A 23501-nucleotide genomic window follows, 5' to 3' on the forward strand; every position below is an offset into this window, starting at 1 on the left:
AATATGCGTCTCGTAAGTCTAGAACAGTCATGAAACACAAGGGAAAGAGTATTTTCAAGCAAGATTTTATTGTGAAATTTTTGAAATGTTGAATCTCTAGGAAACTGTTTAATCTTTTGAGATTTATGATCGCTCTGTACGATCCGTCCTGTTTCCTGCGGAGGAAGAGGGGAGAGTAGAAGCCCGTGCCTCTTTCCTGGTATGGGACTTCTTGCAACACTCCCTTCTGGATTAAGTTCAGAATTTCCTCCTGGAGAGCTGACTGTTCGTGTGACTGTTTCTGAGGTGTTACCATGACGTAATTGCCGGGAGGAATACGGAATTTGAGTCTGAGACCTTCTCGAATTATACCTAATATCCAGGGACTGTTTGAAATTTTTTCCCAGGCTGGAAGAAACTCGGCTAGTCTCCCTCCGACCCGGGGAGTACCTTCATTGTGATTTTTTACTATCCGGAGGGGGGGTTTGTTGAACAGGAAGCCTCTGTTCTTATTCCTTCTGTCTTCCCATCCATCTTTGTTTCCTTTTTGGGGGTCTTCTCCGCATGAATTTTTTGTGCTGAAAGGAACGCCTATAAGACTGGTTGGGGAACCCGGGAAAGGATTTGTTCTCATCCCCCGCTTTTTCGAGGATGTCGTCCAATGTTGACCCAAACAGGAATTCACCTTCGAAAGATATTGAGCAGAGTTTGGTCTTCGTTTGAAAGTCCCCCGGCCAGCACTTTAGCCACAGGGCCCGTCTCGCGGCGTTTGAGAAAGACACGGACCTGGCTGCTAATCTAGCCGAATCTACCGATGCGTCGGCCAAGAAGGCTGCCGCACCTTTCATCACAGACACTGAGTTTTGTATTGTCTCTCTTGAGACTTTTCCTTTTAATTGGGAATCCAAGTGCTCGAGCCATACCATTAGGGCACGGGCCGTACAAGTGGCCGCGATGGCTGGTTTTAGACCGCCTCCTGCTGTTTCCCAGGAATTTTTTAAGAAAGCGTCAGCTTTTTTGTCCATCGGGTCCTTTAGGGTACCCATGTCCTCGAAAGGCAGGGCGAATTTTTTAGAGGCCTTTGCTATGGCCACATCCAATTTTGGTGCCTTGCTCCAGGATGAGCAGGCTGGGTCATCAAATGGGTATTTTCTCTTGGGGGTCAAGAGAACTTTTTTGTCTGTTTTTTTCCATTCTTTTTTGATCAAAGGAGAATTTTTTCATTTATCAGGAATACTCTTCTTTTCTTTTGTTCCAATCCACTGAACATTATATCTTGTGCCGTTCTTTTAGGGCGTTCATCCACCAGACCCATGGTTGATCTGACGGCTTTTACCAGCGCGTCTGTCTCTTCGATAGGGAAGCAACTGCGTCTTCCTTCTGAGGATAGCGAAGAGGTCTCGGATGTTGAGGAATTACTAGAATCAGATGTTTCACTTTCTGACTCGTCTACACTAAATTCAGGAGATTTGTGACTTCGTTTTTTCTTTGAAGTTTTAATGCCTTTGAGGGCACTCTCCACCTGACTTTTTATTAGCAATTTTAGGTCCGAGGCAAACGCCGGGGATTCCTCCTGAATTGTTTTCTCTATGCAAGAGCCGCATAGCTTTTTCTCCCAGGAGGAAGGTAGCTCTTCTAGGCATATAGCACACACTTTGTGCTTCGATTTGCCTGTACATTTTCTTCCCTAGTAGAAAGAGTAACCCCGTATTACATCAGTACTTTCATGTAGATCACTCACCCGCTGTGAATAAGAGATACCGTCTTTGGCCTGGGGACTATATCCACTGGATTCGTCACCGGTCGTGTAGTTTTCCCAGAGACCCGGCTGCGTTGCGACCCTGAGCGTCCACTGCTGCTGCGCTGCTGAGAGGAAGTATTTCCAGGTCACCACCTGACAGCACCATGGAGGACGTCCTTATCTATAGTGGGACAGGAAACCACGAGAGTTTAAAAGGACCCTCCCCACTCCACCCTTCAGTGTTTTTCCTGTCCCACTGTGGATGGGAACGACGAGAGATTCGCTGTCCCATGCAGAGAGTGTGGATCGGGGGGGCTCGGCCTCTTCCTTCCCACAGGGTGTCCTCTGTATTGCTGACACCCAAGTAATCGGGTCCCTCAGCAGCACCAGTGCAGTGCAACTCCTGGTGGAAGGGTCGCTTCCCCCTGGGGGGGCTCTCGACCCGGGATGAAGCCCCCTGATGTACCTGCATATTCGTCCTGCAAGGACGCTCCCTCCGCAGGCGGATCCATCGGTTTCAGGCATCTGAGAATGCTGGAGCGGTCAGAGACGCCGGCGGCAACTCACTTCCGGTTCACCGCTGCGGTGCGCGTCACTTCCGGGTCGCGGCCAGCAGCAGGGGCGATCATCCTCTTCACTCCTCGGTGAGGAGTTCTGGGACAAGAAAGCAAAGGATAAAAGAGGTATGTGCACGTGCATTAGGGCAGCAGCGGCAGGAGAGATGGAGGATTCAGTACCCGTAGCTGCAGCCAGCACGGAGGTAATTACTCAGGCACACGTCAGTCTCCTCTTTAAGGTGCTACAGCCCCTACTAAAAATACCGTCTGTGGTCTTTTTATCTGTTTTAGGGGCGTCCCTCATCCGGAGATAGGAAAGCTGGCAAATCTAAAAGATGCCCTATATGTGCCACAAAGTTTACCGTCTCATGGCAGAAGCCTCTCTGCAAGACCTGCACGGCTCGTATTGTAGGAGAGGAGCAGGCCTCCCTACTAACTAGCATGAGAGCCATGGTTAGAAAAGAAGTGCAGGCTTCGATTTCTAACCTATCTGCTCCCCAGTCAATCCAGCCTGATATCCAGGATCCTCCCAGGTCCAGAAAGAGACAGAGGGAGTCGGATCTGTCATCTGAGGACAGTTCCTTCGAGTCTGATGGGGAGGAAGAGGAGGTGTGCAGAGACCCTCCACATAAGGGGAAAAAGTACTTGTTCTCCTCTGATGATATCGATGAGCTTCTGGGTGCGGTGAGACAAACTATGCAGGTCGAGGAGCCTTCAACCACTCAGTCTATTCAAGACGAGATGTTCGGGGGACTCCGTTCACAAACATCAAAGGTCTTCCCGGTTAATGCCCATATTCGGTAAGTCCGGGCGGCCAGGCTCTGACTCTGCTTACAGTGGCAGCCGTTAAAATCCTCTTCATTACCTCTTCCCGCAGCTCAATGATTTTGGAAGAGTGGGAAGAAGCAGAGAAGAGGATATCCATTCCAAGAGACTTTAGGCTACGTCTTCCCTTTGACCATGAAGAGGTTAAGGATTGGGAAGATATACCAAAGATCGACATCCCACTTGCGAAGGTGTCTAAGAGAACTGCCATACCCTTTGAGGACTCCTCAAATTTGAAGGAGCCTATGGACAGGAAGGCAGACGGTCTCCTAAAGAGAGCTTGGGAGAGTACGGCCGCAGTAATCCGCACACATATAGCGGCAACATCTGTGGCAAGAGCTATGCACCTATGGGTTGACGATTTGAAGGAACAGTTGTCGGCCAAGGCCTCTAGGGAATCTATTGTAAATGCTATCCCTTTATTAAAACTAGCAACAGGGTTTCTGGCAGACGCTACTGCAGAATCCGTCAGGTTTACAGCAAGAGGCCAATCATTATCAAATGCAGCCCGAAGGGCTATATGGTTAAAAAGCTGGTCAGGGGATGTACATTCAAAAAACAAAATTATGCTCTATTCCCTTTTCGGGAGGCAGAGTTTGGGCCTGTACTAGACGACATTCTGGAAAAGGCTTCTGATGAAAAGAAGGGTTTTCCAGAAGAGAAAAAGAAAAAGTTTCAGCCCTTTCGTAGGCCCTATTACAGTCAAAAATCAGACTATAGGGGTAAGGGTAAACAAGGGAGATGGAGCTACCAGAAAGGGAGAGAAAATAGGAACGGAAATAGAGATCCAGGTCCCTCAAACCCTAGGTCAGAGTTCCGGAGGAAATGACGCCACCAGGATAGGGGGACGATTGCTGAACTACCTGGGGGAATGGGTGAAAATTACCACAAGTCCGTGGGTCTTTCAGGTTATATCTCAGGGGTACAGGATAGAGTTCGACTCCCTTCCCCCAGAAAGATATTTTGTATCCAACGTCCGTCTCTCTTCAGCCTCTCCAATGTGGTTGGACGTACAGGATCTCCTCCGGATGGGGGCAATATCTCCTGTTCCTCCTCACCAAATAGAAACAGGTCACTACTCGGGTCTTTTTTCTATAAAGAAACCTTCAGGAGAGTCCCGAACCATCATAAATCTCAAGCCTCTAAACAGATGGCTACAGTACAAAAGGTTCAAGATGGAGTCCATCTGCTCCACAATTCCCCTATTAGGAAAGGATGTGGTAATGTGCACTTTGGACTTAAAAAGTGCATATTACCACGTGCCAATATTTCCACATCATCAGAGATATCTAAGATTTGCAGTGGAAAAGGAAGGGTCAATATTCCATTATCAGTTCCGTTGCCTCACATTTGGTTTAGCGTCGGCTCCAAGAGTTTTCACGAAACTCATCATAGAGATCGTGTCTTATCTCAGGAAACGAGATATCACGATAATTCCATATCTCGACGATTTCCTGTTAGTGGCAGACTCTGTGGGGCAACTCAAGATCGATTCTCAGTTGGTGATCTCCACACAGCAGAAGTTAGGTTGGGTGGTGAACTGGGAAAAATCACACCTAACTCCAAAATCAAAAAGACAGTTCTTAGGCGTAATACTGGATTCGAAGATCAGAAAATCGTTTCTTCCGGACGGGAAAAGGTCCGACCTGATAAAGAAGGTTCGACAGTTCGCAAGAAATCTAGTGACAATAAGAGATGCAATGAAGATCCTAGGCATCATGACAGCCTGTATCCCATGTGTCAGCTGGAGTCAATTCCATTCCCGTCAGTTACAAAGTGCGGTTCTAACATCATGGGACAGAAGACAGTCTTCGTTGGACAGGGAGTTTCTCCTATCTCACCGGGTCAGACAGTCCCTACGATGGTGGATGGTGTCGGAAAACCTCCAGGTGGGGGTCCCTTGGATCCAGACCCCAGCAGTCACGGTAACAACGGACGCAAGTCAACAAGGCTGGGGTGGCCAGGTACTCGGAGAATACTACCAGGGACAATGGAATCGGGAAGACAGCAGCAATTCCTCAAACCACAGAGAGCTGCATGCGGTTTGGAAGGTTTTGCGTTCAGCCCGAATCTTGTTAAAAAACAAACACCTAAAGATCCTATCGGACAACGTGACGGTGGCTTTTCTTCGTCATCAGGGAGGTCCAAGGCATCCGAAACTACAACACCTGGCAAATCAGATTTTCACCTGGGCAGAAAGATCGGTACTTTCGATTTCAGCGGTCCACTTAGAAGGCTCAAGAAACCAGATTGCGGACTTCCTGAGCAGAGAAAAATTATCACCCACAGAGTGGGAATTGAACAGCAAGGTTTTCGATATCCTGTGTCAACGCTGGGGAACCCCGATGATCGACTTGTTTGCTACCAGAAGGAATGCAAAGGTAACAGCATTTTATTCCCTGAACCCTCAGGAGAACCCGGCAGGGGTAGATGCCCTCTCTCAGTCATGGAGCAGGGGTCTGCTGTATGCATTTCCCCCTCTGGCTTTGGTGCCGAGGGTCCTCAGGAAGATATGCAAGGACAGAGCTCGAGTAATCTTAGTGGTTCCCTTCTGGCCCGGAAGAAGCTGGTTCCCTCTCCTAAGGAAGCTGGCAGTGGACAATCCTTACCATCTTCCAGTGTTGAGGGACTTACTCTCTCAAGGTCCAGTCCTTCATCAGAACCCAGAGAATCTGCAGTTAACCGCGTGGATCCTGAGCGGCAGATCCTAAAAGCAAGAGGCTTATCAGACGCAGTGATTTCTACCCTACTAGCAAGTAGAAAGCCAGTGACTTCAAAAATATATCTTAAGATCTGGAAAAGATTCTGCAGCTTCTGTGGAGATAGGGCAATCAACATCGATTGTTGTAACATACCAAAAATTCTTGATTTCTTACAGCAGGGATTCAGGAAAGGGCTTAAACCGAGTACCTTAAGAGTTCAGATATCAGCCCTTAGCGTGTTTTATGATACTTCCCTGGCTGCCCATCCGTGGATCGCTCAGTTTTCTAAGGCAGTTATGAGGTTAAGGCCTGTAATTAGGAAAATGATCCCTCCCTGGGACCTTAACTTAGTCCTTAATGAATTATGTAAGGAGCCCTTTGATATAAAAAAGGATATAAGCATTACCAATCTTTCCCTAAAGACCGTTTTTTTGGTAGCCATCACTTCGGCCAAAAGGTTGGGGGAACTTCAGGCCCTGTCCATCCAGAATCCTTATCTACAAATATTCGATGATAGGCTGGTTTTAAGGCTTGACCCAGGTTTCCTTCCCAAGGTTGCTTCAGTTTCAAACATAAACCAGGAAGTTGTACTCCCATCCTTTTGCCAGTTTCCTAGGAACCAAAAAGAATCTTTCTTCCATAACCTAGATGTCAGGGAAACGGTACTTAAATACTTGGATGTGACTAGGGCCTGGAGGCGAGATAGTAATCTCTTCATCCTTTACGGGGGTCCTAATAAGGGGAAAAAAGCGTCAAAGTCCACCATAGCCAGATGGATTAGATCCGCTATTAGCGTAGCCTATCAGACACAGGGAAAGAATCCCCCAGAGGGCCTTAAAGCTCACTCGTCTAGGGCTATGTCCGCATCTTGGGCAGAGAAAGGGGGGGCCTCGGTAGATCAAATTTGCAGGGCAGCATCTTGGTCTAACATTACCACCTTTACAAAACACTACAAATTAGACGTAGTCTCTTCTCAATTAGCTTTTGGCAGGAAAGTGCTTCAAGCGGTAGTCCCACCCTAGAACGGGAAGTTTTCCTTTGGTACTTCTCCATGGTGCTGTCAGGTGGTGACCTGGAAAACGGTAATTAGTCTTACCGATAATTGTATTTCCAGGAATCCATCCTGACAGCACGGTTAGTTCCCTCCCTAATATTAATATGGGATATACTTATGTGAAGTAACATTTGTATTTAACTTGTTATGTTCGAAATAAATATTCTGTTTGCATCCATCCAGATGTGTTACTTTGGAAGATCACTGAAGGGTGGAGTGGGGAGGGTCCTTTTAAACTCTCGTGGTTTCCTGTCCCACTATGGATAAGAAGGACGTCCTCCATGGTGCTGTCAGGATGGATTCCTGGAAATACAATTATCGGTAAGACTAATTACCGTTTTCCCTTGCGCTGTTGCTGTGAGCGCTGGTGCCGCTGTACCTGCACTTGCTGAGACAATTGTGCACTCTCCTGTGCATCTTGCTGCTCCTTGTCACTCATAGTGGCCTCCACACTGCGTTTAGTGAAGAGTAGGTTTAATCCACACATTCCCTCTGGAAGTGCTCCTTTTTTAAAATTCCCGCCGTCGGAAGTGGCGATCTGCGCATGCGCACGCACTACTTCCGGTCCCGACCACGGGCGCCCTATAGGGAAGATATAATCCGGGACGCCCGCGCGCTCTAACGTTCCGCCTGCCGTCTCTGCCCGCACTGTGCTTCCGGTTAGGCGGCCGGCGTTACATCGGTCCCATGTGTGCCCCGCTTCTGCGCCTGGGACTTTATGGTAGCGTAGCCGCCGCTACCTCCATGTACCGTCAGCGGTACGGAGGCTGTATCGGTGACCGCCGTCACCTGCCTCCTTCCTCCCCCTTTTTTTTTTTTTTTTTTCCCGTGGGGAAGGCAGGCTCGATCGATCCTTCACTGCCTCCCCCCACCACACTCACCCATAGGGCCCGCCGACCCCAGCGGTGGTGCTTCAGGGCCGGAAAAAAAAAAGGGGGGGGGGGTAGAAAAAACCTGCTGGACCCAGCCATAACAGGGCGCCCCCTGTCAGGAACCGACCGGACCAGCCCCCTGGAATCCCACAAAGAATCCTTCAGGTACGTGCTGTAGGTTCCCCGTCAGGGACAGGAAACCAACTGATGTGGGAGAGAGGTACGCACTTTTTCACCTGTAGGTTTCCTGTCCCTGGGGGCGGACGCCTCTCTCCGTGGTGCCATCATGGGGATAGAGAAATATGATTTTTTATTTTTACGGCTCTGCATTATAAACTTCTGTGAAGCACTTGGTGGGTCAAAGTGCTCACCACACATCTAGATAAGTTCCTTAGTGGGTCTACTTTCCAAAATGGTGTCACTTGTGGGGGGTTTCAATGTTTAGGCACATCAGGGGCTCTCCAAACGCAACATGGCGTTCCATCTCAATTCCAGTCAATTTTGCATTGAAAAGTCAAATGGCGCTCCTTCCCTTCCAAGCTCTGCGGTGCGCCCAAACAGTGGTTTACCCCCACATATGGGGTATCAGCGTACTCAGCACAAATTGTACAACAACTTTTGGGGTCCATTTTCTCTTGTTACCCTTGGTAAAATAAAACAAATTGGAGCTGAAATAAATTTTGTGTATAAAAGATTTAAATGTTAATTTTTATTTAAACATTCCAAAAATTCCTGTGAAACACCTGAAGGGTTAATACATTTCTTGAATGTGGTTTTGAGCACCTTGAGGGGTGCAGTTTTTAGAATGGTGTCACACTTGCGTATTTTCTATCATATAGACCCCTCAAAATGACTTCAAATGAGATGTGGTCCCTAAAAAAAAAATGGGTGTTGTAAAAATGAGAAATTGCTGGTCAACTTTTAACCCTTATAACTCCCTAACAAAAAACAATTTTGGTTCCTAAATTGTGCTGATGTAAAGTAGACATGTGGGAAATGTTACTTATTAAGTATTTTGTGTGACATATCTGTGATTTAAGGGTATAAAAATTCAAAGTTGGAAAATTGCGACATTTTCAAAATATTCGACAAATTTCAGTCTTTTTCACAAATAAACGCAAGTTATATCGAAGAAATTTTACCACTATCATGAAGTACAATATGCCACGAGAAAACAGTGTCAGAATCGCCAAGCGTTCCAGAGTTATAACCTCATAAAGGGACAGTGGTCAGAATTGTAAAAATTGGCCCGGTCATTAACGTGCAAACCACCCTTGGGGGTAAAGGGGTTAAAGAGTTGTGTTTTTTTTCTTTTTCCCCCTCAGCAGCAATCCACCTGCTGTTCAATGCACTTCCAACATGTAACTTGGCCTGTTATGATGTTTTGGAGTTAAATAGCTTTGTTGCTCAGTGAATGTGACCTCCTAATGCTGCAAATTCCACAAATGAGCATTTTCAGTTCTTTAACCCCTTAACGACCGCCGATACGCCTTTTAACGGCGGCCGCTAAGGGTACTTAAACCACAGCGCCGTTAATTAACGGCGCTGTGGAAAAAGTGAATAGCGCCCCCCAGAGTCGGATTTTCTCTGGGGTCTCGGTTGCCGAGGGTAGCCGAGACCCCAGAGAACATGATTCGGGGGGTTTTTACCGACCCCCGAGTTGCGATCGCCGGTAATTAACCGTTTACCGGCGGTCGCAACAAAAAAAAAAAAAAAAACGCGATTTGCCGTTTAATTTCTCTGTCCTCCGATGTGATCGCACATCGGAGGACAGAGAAATGTGGTCCCCGATGGCCCCCAATAGCCCCCCAATACTTACCTACCTCCCCCGGTGCTCCTCGTGTCTCCCCATGGGCGCCGCCATCTTTTTTCCGGGGAAAAATGGCGGGCGCACGCGCAGTGCGCCCGCCGCCCGGCACCCGGATGTTCTTTGGGGTCTCGGCTGCCGGGGGTAGCCGAGACCCCAAAGAACATGATCGGGGTCGATTTGCACCGACCCCTGCTTTGCGATCGCCGGTAATTAACAGTTTACCGGCGACCGCAAAAAAAAAAAAAAAAAAAAGCGATCAGTTATTTCTCTGTCCTCTGATGTGATCGCACATCAGAGGACAGAGAAATAGGGGGATTCGGGGACCCTATCATACTCACCCGGGGTCCCTGGGTCCTCTTCTGTCTTCTCCTGCCAGCCGGCTTTTTCATCATGGCGGGCGCATGCGCAGTGCGCCCACCATCTGCTGCCATCTGCCGGCCGGCAGGAGAAGACAAGTTGGGGCTAAAATTAGGGTTAGGGTTAGGGTTAGAGTTAGGGTTAGAGTTAGGGTTAGGGTTGGGGCTAAATTTAGGGTTAGGGTTAGGGCTAGGGTTAGGGTTAGGCTACTTTCACACTAGCGTTTTTTGGCTTCCGTCGCAATGCGTCGTTGGAGAAAAAACGCATCCTGCAAAAGTGCTTGCAGGATGCGTTTTTTCTCCATTGGCTTGCATTAGCGACGCATTGCCACATGTCGCATCCGTCGTGCGACGGATGCGTCGTGCTTCGGCGGACCGTCGACACAAAAAAAACTACATGTAACTTTTTTGTGCGACGTGTCCCACATATTTCAGTGCCACGTATTTAAGTGACACGTGCCACGTATCAAAGTGCCACGTGCCACATATTTCAGTGCCACGTATCAAAGTGCCACGTGCCACGTATCAAAGTGCCACGTGCCACGTATCAAAGTGCCACGTGCCACGTATCAAAGTGCCACGTGCCACATATTTCAGTGCCACGTATCAAAGTGCCACGTGCCACGTATCAAAGTGCCACGTGCCACATCTTTCAGTGCCACGTATTTAAGAGACACGTGCCACGTATCAAAGTGCCACGTGCCACATATTTCAGTGCCACGTGCCACGTATTTAAGTGACACGTGCCACGTATCAAAGTGCCACGTATCACGTATTTCAGTGCCACGTATTTAAGTGACACGTATCACGTATAAGTGCCACGTGTCACGTATTTAATTGCCACATATTTAAGTGCCACGTATCAAGATTTTCCATGGAGAACAGACACATCCAGAGATATGTCTGCTCTCCACGGCTGCAGCAACACACTGACAGGAGCCATAGTTCCTGTCGGTGTGTCACTGCGCATGCGCGAGCGAGTTTACCGGCGGTCATTGACCCCGGCACTCTCGCTTAACGGCAGTGCTGCGTGGGAAAGTTCAACGCAGCTGTACTGCTGTTAACCGAGACGCCGGAGTCATTGAACTCCAGAACAGTACGCGATACACTGCTAGGAGCTTCGCTCCTGGCAGTGTATCGCCGGAGAGCAGCCGATCGGCGTGGGACACTCGTTTTATGGATTCTGCGGACAGGGAGTATGAATTTGGTTTATTATTTTTGGATTTTTTCCTGGAGGATCGAGGGCTTCGCCTACAAGTGTGCTGTTGGTGAGTATATACTCTGTGTTATATGTTGTATGTACTGTGTGTCATGTATGTGTATTGTGTGTAGGTGTTTTGTGTAACTTTACAATTGTGCTAAGTCGCCGGACACAGGGACAACTCTCCCATCCTAATACCGGATGGGAGTAGTAGTCCCATACGGCGACTTAGCACAATGGTGGCACTAGCGTCGCATGGGGACACACACACACGCACACACACACACACACACAGAAGGACTCCATGCTGCTTCACTGGGGGGCGGGGGCTTCCCTCTTCCTGTCCGACGTCACGTCCGGTCCTGGGTGTCAACCCCTCCGTACAAAGACGCCAACACCCAGGACAAAGGCGCTGTGTGTGGAAGGTAATATGGGGCCCTAGGGGGATACGCAGACACGCCGCTGCGTAAAGAATTGACATGTCAATTCTTTTTACGCCGGCGTGTTTGCAGACAAAAGCGCCGCGTTTTTTTGCGGTGTGTCTGAACGGCAAAGTGAATTTCTCATTCACTTTGCCGGCAGACGAAAATGACATTGCGCATTTTTGAAAAGCGCCCGCAAAATAGCGCTCAAAAATGCGCTATGTCTGAAAGTAGCCTAAGGCTTCTTTCACACTTGCGTCGGTACGGGGCGGTTGCAATGCGTCGGCCCGATGTACCGACGCACGTTGTGAAAATTGTGCACAACGTGGGCAGCGGATGCAGTTTTTCAACGCATCCGCTGCCCAGTCTATGTCCTGGGGAGGAGGGGGCAGAGTTACGGCCACGCATCCGCAGAAATGGCGGACGCGACGTACAAAAAAAAGGTTACATTGAACTTTTTTTGTGACGACGGGGGCTAAAGTTATGGTTAGGGTTGGGGCTAAAGTTAGGGTTGGGGCTAAAGTTAGGGTTAGAGTTGGGATTAGGGTTAGGGTTTGGATTAGGGTTGGGATTAGTGTTACGTTTGGGATTAGGGTTGGGATTAGGGTTAGGGTTGGGATTAGGGTTAGGGGTGTGTTGGATTTAGGGTTTTGATTAGGGTTATGGTTAGGGTTGAGATTAGGGCTGTTTTGGGGTTAGGGTTGTGATTATCGTTAGGGTTGTGATTAGGATTATGGATCGGGTTGAGATTAGGGTTAGGGCTGTGTTGGGGTTAGGGTTGGAGTTAGAATTGGGGGGTTTCCACTGTTTAGGTACATCAGGGGGTCTCCAAACACGACAGCCAATTTTGCGCTAAAAAAGTCAAATGGTACTCCCTCCCTTCTGAGCTCTGCCGTGCGCCCAAACAGTGGTTTACCCCCACATATGGGGCATCAGCGTACTCGGGATAAATTGGACAACAACTTTTGGGGTCCAATTTCTCCTGTTACCCTTGTGAAAATAAAAACTTGGGGGCTAAAAATCTTTTTTGTTGGAAAAAAATATATTTTTTTATTTTCACTACTCTGCATTATAAATTTCTGTGAAGCACTTGAGCTTTCAAAGTTCTCACCACATATCTAGATAAGTTCCTTAGGGGGTCTAGTTTCCAAAATTTGGTCACTTGTGGGGGTTTCTACTGTTTAGGTACATTAGGGGTCTGCAAACGCAACATAACGCCCGCAGACAATTCTATCAAAGTCTGCATTGCAAAATGGCGCTCCTTCCCTTCCGAGCTCTGCCGTGCGCCCAAACAGTGGTTTACCCCCACATATGGGGTACCAGCATACTCAGGACAAATTGGACAACAACTTTTGGGGTCCAATTTCTCTTGTTACCCTTGTGAAAATAAAAACTTGGGGGCTAAAAAATCTTTATTGTTAAAAAATATATATTTTTTATTTTCACGACTCTGCATTATAAACTTCTGTGATGCACTTGGGCATTCAAAGTTCTCACTACACATCTAGATAAGTTCCATGGGGGGTCTAGTTTCCAAAATGGGGTCACTTTTGGGGGGTTTCTGCTGTTTAGGCACATCAGGGGCTCTCCAAACGCGACATGGCGTCCGATCTCAATTCCAGTCAATTTTGCATTGAAAAGTCAAATGGCGCTCCTTTGCTTCCGAGCTCAGCCATGCGCCCAAACAGTGGTTTACCCCCACATATGGGGTGTCGGCGTACTCAAGACAAATTGTACAACAGCTTCTGGGGTCCATTTTCTCCTGTTACCCTTGGTAAAATAAAAATTTGGAGGCAAAAAGATCATTTTTGTAGAAAAAATGCGATTTTTTTATTTTCACGGCTCTACGTTATAAACTTCTGTGAAGCACCTGGGGGTTTAAAGTGCTCACCACACATCTAGATAAGTTCCGTAAGGGGTCTAGTTTCCAAAATGGTGTCATATGTGGGGGGTCTCTACTGTTTAGGCACATCAGCGGCTCTCCAAACGTGACATGGCGTCCGATCTCAATTCCAGCCAATTCTACATTGAAAAAGTAAAACGACACTCCTTCTCTTCCAAGCTCTGCGGTGCGCCCAAACAGTGGTTTACCTCCACATATGGGGTATCGACGTACTCAGGAGAAATTGCACAACAACTTTTGTGGTCTAATTTCTCCTGTTACCCTTGTGAAAATAAGAATTTGTGGGCGAAAAAATCATTTTTGTGAAAACAAATGCGATTTTTTATTTTCACGGCTCTACGTTATAAACTTCTGTGAAGCACTTGGGGGTTCAAAGTGCTCACCACACATCTAGATAAGTTCCTTGGGGGGTCTAGTTTCCAAAATGGTGTCACTTGTGGGGGGTTTCCACTGTTTAGGCACATTAGGGGCTCTCCAAACGCGACATGGCGTCCGATCTCAATTCCAGTCAATTCTGCATTGAAACAGTCAAACGGTGCTCCTTCACTTCCAAGCTCTGCGGTGCGCCCAAACAGTGGTTTACCTCCACATATGGGGTATCGGCGTACTCAGGAAAAATTGCACAACAAAATTTGTGGTTAAATTTCTGTTTTTACACTTGTGAAAATTAAAAAAAAATGGTTCTGAAGTAAAATGTTTGCAAAAAAAAGTAAAATGTTAATTTTTTTCTTCCACATTGTTTTAGTTCCTGTGAAGTACGTAAAGGGTTAATAAACTTCTTGAATGTGGTTTTGAGCAGCTTGAGGGGTGCAGTTTTTAGAATGGTGTCACACTTGGTTATTTTCTATCATATAGACCCCTCAAAATCACTTCAAAGGTGATGTGGTCCCTAAAAAAAACATGGTGTTGTAAAAATGAGAAATTGCTGGTCAACTTTTAACCCTTATAACTCCCTAACAAAAAACAATTTTGGTTCCAAAATTGTGCTGATGTAAAGTAGACATGTGGGAAATGTTACTTATTAAGTATTTTGTGTGACATATCTCTGTGATTTAAGGGCATAAAAATACAAAGTTTGAAAATTGCAAAATTTTAAAAATTTTCGCCATATTTCCATTTTTTTCATAAATAATCGCAAGTAATATCGAAGAAATGTTACCACTAACTTGAAGTACAACATGTCACGAAAAAACAATCTCAGAATCAGCGGGATCCGATAAAGCGTTCCAGAGTTATAACCTCATAAAGTGACAGTGGTCAGAATTGTAAAAATTGGCTCGGTCATTAAGTACCAAATTGGCTCTGTCACTAAGGGGTTAAAACATATCAAATGTTTAGAAATTCTACTGTGCCTAATAATTTGGAACAGTGTATTTTGAGTTTTTATTCATTTTAGAGAATATACTGTTATCATTGGGAGGTTTCTTCAATAAAATTCGATGTATATTCTAACGGGTGATGACTTATTAGACTCATTTGCACTGACCACTTAGGAAAATTTGAGAAAAATGTCATTTGCATAATAATTTGGAACATGGTGTAAATACTTGGTGCCAAAACCCTTATTGGCAAGCATGAAAGTCTGACATTTATTGTCATTGATGATGAGGTTTGCGCACATGTCAGGAGGAATTTTGGTCCATTCCTTTTTGCAGATCATCTCTAAATCATTAAGATTTTGAAGCTGTCGATTGGCAACTCGGAGCTTGAACTCCCTCCATAAGTTTTCTATGGGATTAAAGTCTGGAGACTAGATAGGCCACTCCATAACCTTAATGTGCTTCATTTTGAGCCACTCCTTTCTTGCACTGGCTGTATGTTTTGGGTCATTGTCTTGCTGGAAGACCCAACCACAACACATTTTTAAAGTCCTGGCGGAAGGAAGAAGGTTGTCACTCAGGATTTTACGGTACATGGCTCCATCCATTCTTCCATTGATGAGGTGAAGTAGTAGTGTGCCCTTAGCAGAGAAACACCCCCAGAACAAAATGTTTCCACCTCCATGCTTGACAGTGGAGAAGGTGTTCTTTGGGTCATAGGCTGCATTTCTCTTCCTCCTAACATGGCGACTTTGAGTTAATGCCAAAGAGCTCAATTTTTGTCTCATCTGACCACAGCACCTTATCCCAATCACTCACAGAATCATCCAGGTGTTCATTGACAAACTTCACACAGACCTGCACATGTGCCTTGTTGATCAGGGGGACCTTGCAGGCACTCCAGGATTTTAAACCATTACGGTGTAATGTGTTAGCAATGGTATACTTGGTGACTGTGGTCTCAGCCGTCTTGAGATCATTAATAAGTTCCCCCTGTGTAGTTTTAGACTGATATCTCACCTTCCTCATGATGAAGGATACCCCACGAGGTGAGATTTCGCATGGTGCCCCAGATCGATGTCGATTGACAGTCATTTTGTATCTCTTCCATTTTCTTACTATTACACCAAGAGTTGTCTCTTTCTCACCCAGCGTCTTAATTATGGTTTTGTAGCCCATTCCAGCTTTGTGCAGGTCTATGATCTTGTCCCTGACATCCTTAGAAAGCTCTTTGGTCTTTCCCATGTTGTAGAGGTTACAGTCTGACTAATCAATGGAGTCTGTGGACAGGAGTCTTTTATAAAACTGACTATGTAAGACAGCCATCTTTAAAGGGAACTTGTCACCCCCCTCAGGCGTTTGTAACTAAAAGAGCCACCTTGTGCAGCACAAATGCTGCATTCTGACAAGGTGGCTCTTTTAATTATGCTCCCTGCACACGCTGACATAAACGTTTATAAAATGCGCCCCTCATACCCTGAAATCACCCGGGAGGCAGGTCTTCCCTTCCTAAGCCAGACGTCTCCAAGCCGTCACTCCCGGTCTGTGCGCGCCGGGCGCAGCCTCCTCTTGCTTCATTATCGTCCCCGCCGACTGTGTTTTAAGTACGAAGGGCAGTACAAATGCGCATGCCCGAAAAAAAACTTAATGCGCAGGCGCCGGGGACGATAAATAATAAAGCAAGAGGCAGCGGCGCCCGGCACGCACAGGCCCAAAGTGGCGGCTGGAAGGCGTCTGACTTAGGAAGGAAAGACCTGCCTCCATGGCGATTTCAGGTTATGAGGGGTGCATTTTATAAACGTTTATTTCAGCGTGTGCAGGGAGCATAACTAAAAGAGCCACCTTGTCAGAATGCAGCATTTGTGTTGCACAAGGTGGCTCTTTTAGTTACAAACGCCTGAGGGGGGTGACAGGTTCCCTTTAATGCGGGTAATGAGTTGATTAGGAGCGTCTAACTGGTCTGTAGGAGCCAGAACTCTTAATGGTTGGTAGGGGATCAAATACATTGCTCAAAAAAATAAAGGGAACACTTAAACAACAGAACATAACTCCAAGTGAATCAAACTGTCCACTTAGTAAGCAACACTGTTTGACAATCAATTTCACATTCTGCTGTGCAAATAGAATAGACCACAGATGGAAATTATTGGTAATTATCAAGACACCATCAATAAAGGAGTGGTTCTGCAGGTGCGGACCACATCTCAGTACCAATGCTTTCTGGCTGTTTTGGTCACTTTTGAATGTTGGTTGTGTTTTCACACTCGTGGTAGCATGAGACGGACTCTACAATCCACAGAAATGGCTCAGGTAGTGCAGCTCATCCAGGATGGCACATCAGTGCGAGCTGTGGCAAGAAGGTTTGCTGTGTCTCTCAGCGTAGTGTCCAGAGGCTGGAGGCGCAACCAAAAACGTGGAGGGGGCCGTAGGAGGGCAACAACCCAGCAGCAGGATCGCTACCTCCGCCTTTGTGCAAGGAGGAACAGGAAGAGCACTGCCAGAGCCCTGCAAAATGACCTCCAGCAGGCCACAAATTTGCATGTGTTTGCACAAATGGTTGGAAACCAAATCCATGAGGATGGTCTGAGTGCCCAACGTCCACTGATGGGGTTGTGCTCACAGCCCAACACCGTGTAGGACGCTTGGCATTTGCCACAGAACACAAGGATTGGCAAACTCGCCACTGGCGCCCTGTGCTCTTCACAGATGAAGGCAGGTTCACACTGAGCAAATGTGACAGTCTGGAGACGCCATGGAGAGTGATCTGCTGCCTGCAACATCCTTCAGCATGACCGATTTGACAGTGGGTCAGTAATGGTGTGGGGTGGCATTTCTTTTGAGGGCCGCACAGCCCTCCATGTACTCGCAAGAGGTAGGCTGACTGCCATTAGGTACAGAGATGAGAACCTCAGACCCCGTGTGTGACCATATGCTTGTGCAGTTGGCCCTGGGTTCCTCCTAATGCAGGACAATGACAGATTTCATGTGGCTGGAGTGTGTCAGAAGTTCCTGCAAGATGAAGGCATTGAAGCTATGGACTGGCCCGCCTGTTCCCTAGACCTGAATCCGATTGAGCACATCTGAGACATCATGTCTCGCCGAATCCACCAACGTCAAGTTGCACCACAGACTGTCCTGGAATTGGCAGATGCTTTTAGTCCAGGTCTGGGAGGAGATCCCTCAGGAGACCATTCGCCGCCTCATCAGGAGCATGCCCAGGCGTTTTACAGTATGGAGGTCATACAGGCACACAATACTGAGCATCTTTTCCTTGTCATGAGGCATTTTCACTGAAGTTGGATCACCCTGTAATTTGATTTTCCACTTTGATTTTGAGTATCATTCTAAATCCAGACCTCCATGGGATATTCATTTTGATTTACATTGAAAATTGTTATGTTTTATTGTTCTGAACACATTACACTATGCAATGAATAAAAATTTGCAACTGGAATATTTCAGTCAGATATCTAGGATGTGGTATTTTAGTGTTCCCTTTATTTTTTTGAGCAGTGTACTTATTTCTCACTGCAAAACGCAAATAAATTTATACAATTTACACAACGTGATTTTCTGGATTTTATTTTTAATTTTCTCTCTCTTAATGTTAAAATTAACCTACCCTTAAAATTATAGACTGTTCAGGTCTTTTTCAGTGGGCAAACTCACAAAATCAGCAAGGGATCAAATACTTATTTCTCCCACTGTATACAATATACGTCCACAAGTGCCAGTCCACAGATCATGTAGTTTGTACATAGTATACATCCACAAGTGCCAGTCCACATGTAGTGTGTACATAGTATACATCCACGAACGAGTGCAGATCCACAGATCATGTAGCATGTACACAGTATACATGCACGAGTGCCAGTATAGTGTAGTATAAGTCCGAAACGCATCAGACTTGTGGGGGATGTTTGCCCCCTGACATGTAATGACACGCATGTTTTTAACTTTTTACAAGCAATGGATTAAATAAAAAGAATAAATGTGTATTTTTATGGAAATCATCTGGTGCTAGTTTTTCATCTTTGCCTGCATTCACAAGTGGACTCCAGCCACATTGAACCTGGTACCCGTGGTCCTGTGATACTCTGGTGAGCACTGAGAAAATCCTTTTAAACAACTTTTCCCATGTTGATTTATACATCCACAAGTGCCAGTCAACAGATCATATAGCATTTACATAGTATACATCCACGAGTGGCAGTTCACAAATCATGCAGTATGTATATAGACTGTGTGCAGAATTATTAGGCAAGTTGTATTTTGATCACATGATACTTTTTATACATGTTGTCCTACTCCAAGCTGTTCAGGCTTGAGAGCCAACTACCAATTAAGTAAATCAGGTGATGTGCATCTCTGTAATGAGGAGGGGTGTTGTCTAATGACATCAAAACCCTATATAAGGTGTGCTAATTATTAGGAAACTTCCTTTCCTTTGGCAAAATGGGCCAGAAGAGAGATTTGATGGGCTCTGAAAAGTCCAAAATTGTGAGATGTCTTACAGAGGGAAGATATATATCTTGGTACCGTGTTAGAGAGGGATGCAGCAGTCTTAAAATTGTCAAACTTTTGAAGCGTGATCACCGAACAATCAAGCATTTCATGGCAAATAGCCAACAGGGTAGCAAGAAGCGTGTTGGGCAAAAAAGGCGCAAAATAACTGCCCATGAATTGAGAAAAATCAAGCGTGAAGCTGCCAAGATGCCATTTGCCACCAGTTTTGCCATATTTCAGAGCTGCAACGTTACTGGAGTAACAAAAAGCACAAGGTGTGCGATACTCAGGAACATGGCCAAGGTAAGGAAGGCTGAACAAGAAACATAAGATAAAACGTCAAGACTGGGCCAAGAAATATCTTAAGACTGACTTTTCAAAAGTTTTATGGACTGATGAAATGAGAGTGACTCTTGATGGGCCTGATGGATGGGCCAGAGGCTGGATCAGTAAATGGCAGAGAGCTCCACTCCGAGACGCCAGCAAGGTGGAGGTGGGGTACTGGTATGGGATGGTATCAAAGATGAACTTGTGGGACCTTTTTCGGGTTGAGGATGGAGTGAAGCTCAACTTCCAGACCTACTGCCAGTTTCTGGAAGACAACTTCTTCAAGCAGTGGTACAAGAAAAAGTCGTTATCGTTCAAGAAAAACATGATTTTCATGCAGGACAATGCTCCATCACATGCCTCCTACTACTCCACAGCGTGGCTGGCCAGTAAAGGTCTCAAAGAAGAAAAAATAATGACATGGCCCCCTTGTTCACCTGATCTGAACCTCATAGAGAACCTGTGGTCCCTCATAAAATGTGAGATCTACAGGGAGGAAAAACAGTACACCTCTCGGAACAGTGTCTGGGAGGCTGTGGTGGCTGCTGCACGCAACGTTGATCGTAAACAGATCAAGCAACTGACAGAATCTATGGATGGAAGGCTGTTGAGTGTCATCATAAAGAAAGGTGGCTATATTGGTCACTCATTTTGGGGGGTATTGTTTTTGCATGTCAAATGTTTATTTCTAAATTTTGTGCAGTGATATTGGTTTACCTGGTGAAAAACAAGTGAGATGGCAATATATTTGTTTTTTATTAAGTTGCCGAATAATTCTGCACAGTAATAGTTACCTGCACAAACAGATATCCTCCTAAGATATACAAATGTAAAAAAAAAAAAAAACACTCCAACTTCAAAAATATTAAGCTTTGATATTTATAAGTCTTTTGGGTTGATTGAGAACATAGTTGTTGATCAATAATAAAAATAATCCTCTAAAATACAACTTGCCTAATAATTCTGCACACAGTGTAGTATACGTCCACAGATCATGTAGCACGTACACAGTATAAGTCCACAAGTGCCAGTCCACAGATCATGTAGTATGTGCATAGTATACATCCACAAGTGCCAGTCCATAAATCATGTAGTATGTATATAGTATACGTCCACAAGTGTCAGTCCACAGATCATGTAGTATGCACATAGTATACATCCACAGATCATGTAGCATGCACATAGGATACGTCCACAAGTGCCATGTAATGACACGCATGTTTTTAACTTTTTACAAGCAATGAATTAAATAAAAAGAATAAATATGTATTTTTATGTTAATCACCTGGTGCTAGTTTTACCTCTTTGCCGGTATTTACAAGTGGACTCCAGCCACATTGACCCTGGTACCCGTGGTCTTGTGATACTCAGGATTTTCTCAGTGCTCACCATTTTCCCATGTTGATTTATACATCCACAAGTGCCTGACAACAGATCATATAGCATTTACATAGTATACATCCACAAGTGTCAGTCCACAGATCATGTAGCATGTACATAGTATATGTCCACTAGTGCCAGTCCACAGATCATGTAGCATGTACATAGTATATGTCCACTAGTGCCAGTCCACAGATCATGTAGCATGTACATAGTATAAGTCCACTAGTGCCAGTCCACAAATCACGGTAGCATGTACATAGTATGCGTCCAAAAGTGCCAGTCCACAAATCATGTAGCATGTACATAGTATACGTCCACAAATCATGTAGCATTTACACAGTATACGTCCACGAGTGCCAGTCCACAGATCATGTAGTATGTACATAGTATACGTCCACAGATCATGTAGTTTGTATATAGTATACGTCCACAAGTGCCAGTCCACAGATCATGTAGTATGTACATAGTATACGTCCACGAGTGCCAGTCCACAGATCATGTAGCATGTATATAGTATACATCCACAGATCATGTAGTGTGTATATAGTATACATCCACAAGTGCCAGTACACAAATCATGTAGTATGCACGTAGTATACATCCACAGATCATGTAGTATGCACATAGTATATGTCCATAAGTGCCAGTCCACAGATCATGTAGTATGTATATAGTATACGTCTACAAGTGCCAGTCCACAGATCATGTAGTATGTATATAGTATACGTCTACAAGTGCCAGTCCACAGATCATGTAGTATGTATATAGTATACGTCTACAAGTGCCAGTCCACAGATCATGTAGTATGTATATAGTATACGTCTACAAGTGCCAGTCCACAGATCATGTAGTATGTATATAGTATACGTCTACAAGTGCCAGTCTACAGATCATGTAGTATGTATATAGTATACGTCTACAAGTGCCAGTCCACAGATCATGTAGTATGTATATAGTATACGTTTACAAGTGCCAGACTACAGATCATGTAGTATGTACAGATTATACATCCACGAGTGCCAGTACATAGACTGGCACATAGGCAATAATTCAAGAAGAAACCATAGCTTAAAGTCATAACATGTGTCTGCCCATTGTTACGAGTCCACGTGTGACACCTACACCCCTGCCAATCAGCTGTTTCTGAAGGCTGGCTGTGCCCAGTTGTGGAGTGGAAGAGCACAGCTCCATCAGCTGTATAGTGGGCACACCTGCGTACTGCACATCCCACACTATGCAGATGTGAAGTCCCACACGGCATTCACTATACAGCCCTGCTCCACGACACCGTATGCCGATCACAGAGTTCCGCGGTTCCTGCTGTGTATACTGGCATCATTGGCCGCCTGGTGTCTCTTTTCTCCTTGTCCTATGGACGCCCCTGATCATCATTGAGCACAGTGTTAATTGAGTGAAAGCTACAGTGGTGCTAAGGCCTCCGAGACTGGAACACTTTATTGTTTTGTGAACCTTGTGGGTTACTTGTATACTGCTATATAATTAAGGCAAATACACATCTGTACTCACATTGTTTCTTCCAGAAATGTAACCTACACTCACATGTGCCCCTTTTATCCAAGTGCTGAATAGTTAGTGTTCATCAGGGAGAGGGGAAGCTGAAGCCAGCGCTATGTCTGGCCGTTACCAGGCACTGAGGTGCTGCTGATCTCTAACAAGCTACAAGCCTGCAGGGTCACGTGAGATGGACACTACCTCTAGTGTAGCTTGGAGGACACGTGATACTACTGACCTTTCTAATATCCCATTACGTCACTCAGGTCACCAATGGAAGTAGTAGCATGTCTCGCTGCACAGTGCAGGGAAACTCCGCTCCAAGGGTTAAAGGAGACAGAAGCGGAAATGTGAGTCTGTCCGGTGTGTGTATCAGTGACCGGTGACCACAGCTGACTACGCTCAGTCTCCTCACAGCCGCACACTGACAAGCCTCCTACCATAAAGTTCTGTATCTTGCACAGACCGCGTCCTTACCATAGAGCTTCACATTGTGCATAGACCTCCTACCTACCATAGAGGTCTCCGTGTTGTACTAACGGCCTCCTACCATAGAGCTTCACATCGTGCACAGACCGTCTCCTACTCCATAGAGCTCTGCATCGTGCAGGCGACTGCCCTCTACCCACAGGGAGGATGCTGGCTTATAGAAAATACAGTTCTATGACGTCACTGTTATGGGATCAGCCACGTGCTTGGGAGGGGTCTGACTCTGAGGGCCGGCTAAAGACCACCGAACAGCTTCTGCCTAGCGTGCTGCCAGTATGAACGTGCCCAGGACATTTAACCCCTTAGTGACAGAGCCAATTTTGACCTTAATTACTGGGGTAAATTTAACAATTCTGACCGCTGTCACTTTATGAGGTTATAGCTGTAGAACGCTTTAACGAATCCCACTGATTCTGAGACTGTTTTACTGTTTTCTTGTGCCATGTGCATGATAGTGGTAACATTTATTCAATATAACTTGATGATGTACAATAACAAATTGTATTGTGGTATCGTGTTAGCCAAAAAAATCGATGGGAATAC

The 23501-nt window shown here is 45.7% G+C and overlaps 1 protein-coding gene across 8 annotated transcripts in view; it reads right to left on the minus strand.

Annotated features, from left to right (window-relative positions):
- Positions 1–23104, minus strand: part of L3MBTL2 (L3MBTL histone methyl-lysine binding protein 2) — a 241087-nt gene extending 217983 nt beyond the window's left edge. For 2 of the 8 annotated variants that reach the window (XM_077275932.1, XM_077275925.1), the window contains exon 1: positions 22708–22949. Coding sequence is in view for 2 of the 8 variants with exons in the window: in XM_077275930.1 (XP_077132045.1) it covers positions 22485–22486 (2 nt within the window). In the remaining 6 variants the exon portion in view is untranslated. Of the gene's footprint in view, positions 1–22484; positions 22645–22707 lie in introns of those variants that run through there. The other 6 variants (XM_077275930.1, XM_077275928.1, XM_077275934.1 and 3 more) reach the window with 6 other exon arrangements.
- Between the last annotated feature and the right edge of the window lie 397 nt (positions 23105–23501).

Source organism: Ranitomeya variabilis, chromosome 8 (assembly GCF_051348905.1).
Source record: "Ranitomeya variabilis isolate aRanVar5 chromosome 8, aRanVar5.hap1, whole genome shotgun sequence".
NCBI classification, from domain to species: domain Eukaryota; kingdom Metazoa; phylum Chordata; class Amphibia; order Anura; family Dendrobatidae; genus Ranitomeya; species Ranitomeya variabilis.